This window comes from Euphorbia lathyris, chromosome 1 (genome assembly GCF_963576675.1).
Source record: "Euphorbia lathyris chromosome 1, ddEupLath1.1, whole genome shotgun sequence".
In the NCBI taxonomy this organism is placed as follows: Eukaryota; Viridiplantae; Streptophyta; class Magnoliopsida; order Malpighiales; family Euphorbiaceae; genus Euphorbia; species Euphorbia lathyris.
In genome coordinates this window covers 35,197,551-35,206,474 of record NC_088910.1, presented here as the reverse complement: position 1 = coordinate 35,206,474, position 8,924 = coordinate 35,197,551, and the positions used below count along the sequence as shown (strand labels likewise).

At 37.3% G+C, this 8,924-nt stretch overlaps 1 protein-coding gene across 1 annotated transcript; it reads right to left on the bottom strand.

The window, feature by feature from the left end:
* Positions 1 to 3,340: 3,340 nt before the first annotated feature.
* LOC136227756 (auxin response factor 2B) lies at positions 3,341 to 8,487 on the bottom strand. Its single transcript, XM_066016499.1, has 15 exons — positions 7,943 to 8,487; positions 7,719 to 7,831; positions 7,354 to 7,449; positions 7,223 to 7,279; positions 6,979 to 7,134; positions 6,788 to 6,872; positions 6,561 to 6,651; positions 6,309 to 6,473; positions 5,983 to 6,102; positions 5,641 to 5,716; positions 5,392 to 5,563; positions 4,380 to 5,308; positions 4,099 to 4,289; positions 3,762 to 3,962; positions 3,341 to 3,667 (listed from the first exon to the last, which is right to left on the bottom strand). Exons 1-14 carry the CDS (start codon positions 8,073 to 8,075, stop codon positions 3,791 to 3,793), a joined length of 2,556 nt encoding a protein of 851 aa, XP_065872571.1. The 5' UTR covers positions 8,076 to 8,487; the 3' UTR covers positions 3,341 to 3,667; positions 3,762 to 3,790.
* Between the last annotated feature and the right edge of the window lie 437 nt (positions 8,488 to 8,924).

The following is an 8,924-nucleotide window of genomic DNA, read 5'->3' as shown; positions in this document are numbered from 1 at the left end:
CCCAACTCAAGTAACATGTTACATACCAACATGGTTGAACCACCAACATCTCTCCCATCATCATAACCATCAATCTCGACACACAATGTGATTTCATCACTCTTCAAAGAGATTATCAATCCCCAAACTATATTCTCCCTCTTCAAGATAAACGCCTTCATTTCCTTAAGCATACAAATGGAGCTATGCCTAATGGTCATTTCATCAAACACATAGGGAGTACCCTTCTCAACATGAGTTTTCTCCAAGTTTTCAACCACAAACACTCCCTCCACCTCTTTTATACATGGATTCAAATTGTCATTTATCATCCCATTATCAATAAACTCATATTGAGAATCTAAATCACTAGCAATATCACAAACAACCAAATCCTCACTAGCAATAGGCTCACCCATAACTTCCACCTTAAGAGTTGAAAGTTTAGGATTTACCTCTTCCTTGTGTAGTAGAGAAAAGGTTGGTGATGAATCTTTAGGAGGTAAGATGGAGGTTTCTCCATCTCCTTTTCGTTGGGCTCGACATTGTCGTCTCCGCCTACTTCGGGTTCCTCTTTGTAACCTCTCCATCTCTTCTTGCTCGATGTTTTCTCTTGTCTTTCTCCTTGTCAAGGCAAGCTCAAACTCTACCTCCCTTACTCTGGCTTGCCATTCTTCAAGGCTTTTGGCATCAAACTCTCTTAAGGCTTGTGAAAAACTCGATTGAAGCATTGTCGAAGAAGTCTCCATTAGGAAAACGATCGGCTTTGATACCAATTGATACAGGTTGTTTTTGGACGAGTTGATTTTAATCTTAAATCAACAAAGAGAGTTCTTCTCTAGCTAAACTAGAATGAGTTATTTCCTGATTTCACGGACTAAATCCGTATGAAATGGAAATTCCCCATTGTTGAAGGTATGAAAACATTAACAAGCTTCAAAGAAGAAGACTATATTTTAATTCATCAAAAGTTAATTGATTACAAAGAAAGAGATGAATTTATATCATCTCAAAACCTAAAGATGAAATTACAATAAAGGCAAATGCATACAATTAAATAAAGCTTAAAAGGGTAAAATAGTGTAGAGGTAAAGAGTAGCATGTGTTATAAATAAAGGGTGGCATGAGTTGTAAATAAGAAGTGACAAAGTTGTAATTAGAGTGGAGCTGGAGTGAGGCGCAAGGCTGAATTGTAAGGCTTTTTTTTTTAAAAGAGCCCACATGGCGAGTGAGATTCATTTCGAAATTCCACACGGCGAGTGGGATGCATGCTGAAACTTCTGATGCCATTTTAATGATCCACTCGGTAAGTGAGAATAGCCACACACCGAGTGGGGTGTATTTCTCACCTCTTCTTTGACTCCGATGTGTTTTCGCCTTGATCCGACTTCTTCCACCACTCGTCTCCTCTCTTCTAGTCGACTAAATGCTTGCATCAATCAATACATATTAAGTCACTTTCTTTCTGCTATAAAACTTGGGTTTATAGAGAGTAATTAGAATAATGGACTTATTATAAAAATAAATAAATAAAAAGTGAAATCAATAAATAAAGAGCAACAAAGTCTTAAATTATGTGCAACTTTTTAGAAAGACATGTAATATGAAACATATGGAGTATTGTTTTTTAAACTTAACCAAACACTATATTTCCTGCGGTTTGAATTAAAATGTTAAATGTTGCTTCGAAAGATCAAACATACACCCCTCAATTTTTTAATAGAAACAATAGCATTTTAGAGTTTTTTAAGAAAAGTTTTTTTTTTTTTTTGAACTTTTCATAAACAGTTGTTTCTTATTTTCATAATTTTTTCTTTTATGTTATTTATATCTCTATAGTATTGTTACCGAAAGAACAACATTTAACAAATTATTATTTTTAATTTTTAATTAGTTATTTAAATTATTTCTATTAATTTGTGTATTACAATTTTTAATTTTATAATTTATTCATTTTTGAAGCATTATAATTTATTTATTAATTAATTTAAAATATATCTATTTAAAACGTTCTACATACTAACATCAATAATTGATTACAAAAAAAAATCAAGAATTAATTATAGTTTTATCAAACACTAGTAATCAATTGGCTAATAACAAACAACTAATAACTAACAACACAGCAGTAATTAGTTGACATGTCCTAAAAAAAGGGTCAAATACAAGAATATCATAATTAAATACAAAATTACAATTAAGTCATATCTCTAAATTTAATTGTTAATATGTTATTATTTTCTATATATTATGATTTTATACCATAATTTAAGAACTATAAACTCCAATTCATAAACCATAAAGCCTAGAAAATATATTCTTAACTTTTAAATTATAAATACTAATTCTTAAAATATATTAAAAGTACTGATTATACTAATTTGATATAATCCAAAATTATGACTTGACATAGTTGTAAATAGTTTTTCAAAGATGAATTTCTGTGTAATTTTCCCTAAAAAAAATGTGATAATGATTTAGATAAATACAAACTGAAAAATTCCCTGAATTTTTTGAACGTGAGAAGTTTAACATCGTGAATTACATGGGTCATAAAATACACGTCTTTGACAATTTGACCATAACCAACCTTATAACATAAAGAATACAAAAATTAGGGTAGAATCTGGTAACACGAGACAAATATGATACAGAAAAATCATTAAATATTTAATTTAGTACACTTTTATGTTAACAATCAAACAAATAAATATTAGGTATCTGGTCATGGAGATTGAAGAAGGCCGTCAACTTCTTCTAGTTTGTCCTTTTTGGTAGCTTTCATTTCCCAAGTTGAATTTGTAGAAAACATTCACATTTCACTGTGTGGATGTGGAATGAAGCATCGCCTCGGAGGAGACTTATAAAAACACTAATTGACGACAAGGAGCGTAACGACTCAAATTGCTCACTCAAGTCTCTTTACACGTTTTTATTCAGACTTGTAGCTGAACCAGGAACAACCTCAGAGACAACTCCAGCGCATTTATTTATCATACAAAATGCAAACTTACTTTGTCAGAAGAAAATTCAAAGCACCACATTGATGATTCAGAAAACCTAATCTTTTATGAGTGGAGACAGTTTGCAACCCCACCAAAAGGGAACCACCACGCACATGGCACTCTTATTTACTAGGGGGGGGATGGGTCACTTCTTCCTTGCAACCACTCGCTTATTTCCCACGTACAAAAATATTTCCAAATGAGCAGACATAATTCATTATAGCACAACAGCTCAAGTTTGCAATTCATTTCAACTTTATGACAAACGTAGATAGACCCAATAAATGAATACTATTATGGAAACCAACAAAATTATGATTAGAACATTGTCCGCCTACCCAAAAAACCATTAAACGATTATGAATTTACTTACATTAGGAGAAAGGTGAAGAAACAGCTATGTACAAAGGCTTAGATGGTTTGGGGGAAAAAATAATTAAAAAAAGAAAAAGCATGGCTATAATCGCCTTGCTTTTGACTTAAGTGGGTATATATAAATATATATATATATGTATAACTGGACACCATACAATACTAACTTCATGAGCATGTCCAAAATTGGGTAATATCATTTGCCATCTATTTCTAAAAATACCAACAAGCTTGCCATCTTAATAGATATATAAGAGCATCTTTCTCAAATTGGACAGATCACCCATTGCTTCTTTTACTCTAACCAAAACCTGACACGATCAAAGCAATCACATAAGATAGTTTTAGCCATATTCTATATTTAACAAAAGGAATTAATGTTACTTGATGAACTTATGGTATTACCTAGAACCCAAGGTAGCCAAACCTATTGATTAATCAGAAGTATTTGCTGAAGCATGTGGAAGACGCTTCACTTCTTTTTCATCCACACCCTCCATGTCCAGCATATTCTCGTCACTCTTCATACTTAGGGTTCCTGGATTCATCTTCTGCACCTCCTCTCTGGTATATATGAAAATTTTGCGAACCATTCCGACAAACTCCCTGAATTACAAAAAAATGATGTCATCAATAAACAATCCAGCTTCAAGAGAGAACATGAGGGCACAAACAACTAATAATTTAAGGAAAAATAAAAAGAACTGGTTTTGCATATTCAACATTCGTATAGAGTACTTACTGCCAGGGATCATCACCAACCAGCATCATATCACCCTCATCGTCGGTGTATACAATCAGCCAAGTCTTCTTGGGAGCTAAGAGCTCACCGTCAAATTCAAATAACCGATCCAACTCAGCAATCAACTCATCATAGTTGTTGAACTTAGTAAGATCGACTGACCTACCAAGTGCTATCCCCTGCTTGTGGACCTGCAGTGAACAGAATTTATTTAGCACTTTTTCGCAATTAAAATCCATGCTAGACAAAGACAGGCATCTGGACATGAATGAGCACAACACCTTAGTACAGCTCCTAGTTGAAGCATTTTGAGACTTTCCTTGAGAATCCCTGGTATGCAAGGGGCTCGCTTGAAAATGTTTCTCATGTTCATTCTCATCAGGCATTTTAGAACCCTTAGATTGTTCTGACCTTTGGTCAGAATCTAATTGTTGGAACTGTTTATTCTGTGGGCGTGCATGACTCGCAGGATCATTCACCATCATTCTAGGTGATGCAACCTCTGGTGCAATAGCATTACTAAACAGGGGAATGCCGAAGAGCTTGCAGTTTCCATCCATTGGCTTTGCAGTCTCATGTTCATGTACAGATTTTGGTTTTGGCAGCTCTCTTGCATGAGTATGATTATCAAAATGAGAAGGCGGTGGGGGAGGCATCAACCAGTTTCCATGTGACTGTTCAACTCTATGACTATTAAGCATGGGATACTCGGTGGATGGACAACATCTACTGTTTCCACGTGAATGATAATATGATATGTCACGGCCTTGTACAGGAAACTTTGTATTAGACTCTGATAACTTGAGCGAGAGACCTGATGACATTAAGGACCATGGGCTAGCAAGCAAGTTAAACTTGCCTTCCTGATCTAATAGGAGTTTCCTATTAACGGCTGATGCAGTTTGATCAACAAAGGTGGCACCCAATCCATGTGAGGAATCAGCATTTGCCCCAAAGCCAGATAACAAATCTGTGTAGGTTGGCTCTTGCCTTGTAGAGGCCATCCAACTATCTGATGCATGTCTTCTTGAAGCAGATACCACATCAACTTTCTCATCATCAACTGAAGGTGGCCAGATCACTGACTTTTCAGCAGCGTCAGACTCATTGCTCTCTGCAAAATTGACTCTCAAGGTCGAGAATTCTTGACCTTGCAAGACCCTCGAATATCCACTTGGCTGTGAAGGGTCTACAGTTACTCTTGATGAACCTAACACAAGAGGTTTCAAAATTATTAGGATGTCAGTTCCTCCAACAGCAAGTTCTACAAAAGTGTGAGAAGTTGAATTGTACCATCTCTTGTAAGAACTGAGGAATCTGGGGATGAAGGCACCATGTTGGACCGAGGCCTTTTTGGCCTGGGAACTGGAAGGGGATTCAATGCAGGGGGGGCCAGAGCAGGCTCTATACTCCAAGGTGAAACTCTGTCTGGACGAGGTATGGTAGATGTTTCATCCCATCTCACCTAAGTACGATTTGGAACTTGATGAGCACCAAAAAAAACAAGAACAACATCTTACAAAGCCTAATAGTAAATGCTACCTTGAGGCTTCTCCACTTGGAGTCTCGCCACCTTTTGGGATCCGCATCTTCAATTCCAACAATTGTGCCAGTAAATCTGCAAGAAAGAAAATTGCAAAACGTTATAGGATAGTATTTTAAGTACAATAAGTGCAATGCATTAAAAACAAACCAGCAAGTTTACAATGGTCGTATGGGAAGAAGGAAGAAGACAAACAGAAACTGCACAAGTCTGAAATTGTAGGAAAAAGTTCCTACTGAGAGCTATCGGATTGGCATGGAAGATTGAGCAGGTAGCGAAAAATTGAATCCACCGAGTTAAAGCATATAAAAGATTGGACACTTGAAACATGGAAGCCTTACCTTTGCTCAGGAGCTTCTTCTCCTTCAAATCTCATCTTGAATCTCATTCCAATTGAATAATTGTTCTTGACAGATTCCATGTACCGGTCAAATGGGACAATGAACTCTGAAGGACTTGTTCTGTAACAACACATTAGTAAAAGAACTTAGAAAAAGTAAACAGATGCAGGCACTGCAAATTCAAACAGTTAAGAGTTCAATAATATGCTCCCAGAATCTATTAAAAATAATTATAAATTTCCCCTTTTACAACATTACCCAACTCCGATGAAATTTTTGCCCATCCTGCCTGCTAAATTGAATGACATTAATGATTAACCACATACCTCGGCTTGTAATAAATAGTGAACATGGTTCCTGTAGAGACAGCATGCCATGCTGTAGCAAGAACTCCAAGATGCATGCTATGACTTGATATGACAGATGATGGAACATTGCCCTGCTGTCTCATTGCTCGCCTAACACCAACTCGAAGTTCACCATTCTCACCTCTATATGTCAAACGCCAAAACACACATTATTCCCATCCTGAAATATACAAATTGCCCCACTACACAAAATAAGAAAAAGAAGTAAACCTTAAAAATATAAAGGCATCACCAGCAACCAGCCTTTTGGAGCTAACAAACACACTCCATCCACTTTGCAACAAGTGCCTCCGCGGTTGACCTTTTAAAATGAAAAATGTAAATTAATCACTAAATAAAACAACTTGTTCAAAAAAATGCAACACTTTTAGATGTGTATTTAAATAGATCAGTATTCAGCCAAAGCTGAGCTGCTTATTTGAGAATGACATAATTACCCCGAAAAATATGCCTGAACCGCCACTCATTCCCATGTAAATCCTTGGCAACTAATTCCTGAGTTGGTGGTTGCCTCGACATATCCTATCACAAAAATAAAAACAGATTCAAAATTTATGCTCAATTACCAAAAGAAAATTAAAAAAAAAAACCACAGTAATGGCAAGTTATGAACAAAATTGTTACTAACCAGAGGCGGTAGACATTCATCAGCATGTCGTCTGAGCACAGAAAATCCACCATGGGTACTAGTATCAGATGCAGTCAAGGTTTTGCAAAATGAATGCACATGAAATCGAGGTGGTGGAGGCTGCGGTGGCTCCTTCTCCACAACACTTTCGTCTTGCTGAAAGATCAAACCAATATAATTAGAATAGTAATTCCTTTATTATCGTTCCATACTATCCCAACCATAAATCGACAAGAAAACTTACGTTCTGTTCAGGAAGCAAAGTCACTTGGGCAAACACCTCATCAGTATCTGGTTCAGCCTGGTATCCATAGTTGCAGTGTCAGTTTAGGAACATGGAGCCCTTCGAATCAAAAATTTCATTTGAGAGCCTACCTTCAAAAGGACGTTGATCACTCGACAGAGGATCTTTGATGGCAGATTGTAAATAGGCATCTGCTGGTCCGCCACCTGATTTGTGGACGCCTCAACCTAACAAATGAAAAAATTCAGCCATTAGCCACAAGAGACGACGCTTTGAAAACACAAATCCAACTCAAGATTTGAATTAGCAAACAGATATACCTACAGATTGACACATTGAAAATAAATATAAACGCGAAATCTAGAAGGGAAAGAAAATCAAACTACAAAATTGCCAGAGGCCACATTAAAAGACAAACACCCTGAATTTCTGACTATGTAAAGGAAAATTCTAAGTAAAACAAATGGATTAGCAGAGTGAGAAGGATGAAGCAAACCTGTTCGATGTGTCCCTGAGGAAAATAGAATACGCGCTCCTGTTCACGAGGTACGGTGACTAGAGGACCAGCACAGGCATTCCAAAGCTCCGTATAAAGAGCAGTTTCAGCGTCTGCAAGGCACGCGCCGTCACAAAGGTTAAAAACGCATAAAGCAACACGAAGAAAGAAAAACCAGAGAGGTAGATCACCAGAAACGTTAACAGACACCAAAGAAACTTTACCTCGTGCAGAGGCCGGACGACTAGAATGACCTTTCTGCCCCTCCATGGTGTTAGGTTCGCTATATCCCGAAGAGAAGCTCTCTCCCCTTACGTTTCCACTGTTACCTTTGATTGACATCTCCGAAGAATCCATAAATCTGTCTTCCCTCAACTCAGATCTCTCATTTACAACCTCGAATTCAAAGCTCAACTGAATTTTCTTAGCTAATCAACCATTTCTTCTCTCTAACACGACTTCTTAAGTTGCAGAAGCTAATACTCAAACAACGCACACGGCAGGAACAAATCAACCAACAAATTTCCTGAATTATATATCAAACCGATTCGTGATACAGCCTCTCTCTCTCTCTCTACCTTTCAGCCTCACTTTCGCACTCCGGAAAGGCTTTATCCTTCCTTCAACCTAGCAATTCCAGCTGAAACTCGGTAAACAGAGTGGCCTCTTCTCTTTCCCTCTCTCTCTCTCTCCTCTTCCTTTCCGCCCTATCTTGTCTCTCTCTTCTCTATCATTCTTGTCCCTGAAAAGAGTCGAAACTTAACCAGAGTGGTCAAAACTGTGTGCAATCATTTCAACCGCGGTCAATTTTTAACCAGTCTTACCACAAAACGGCATTCACCGGTTACTCTAACCTTTTATAGCCGGTCTACTCTTATTCTGGACCAGATAAAAAGCGACACGATCCTGGTTAATTAATAAAGGCGGCTTTCGTCACAAACGCCGTTCCTTTCTCTGTTTCACTTCCCCTTTATTGTTTTTAACGGCCGTTCAGTTTGACGTTTGCGGGAAAGCTGTTCGGTTTTTATGGGGAAATGGCTTTTGTCGTGCTATTAACGATGTGAAGTGGCTTGAGGAGGCAAAGAAGTTTTTGGGGGTGCGTACATAACACATCCCGGCGCACGCTAAACGTGGTTTTTTACAATTATATATTTATGGTCTCCCATTTCTTTATTGGCACTGTCTTTCGTGCACCATGGGTGGTAG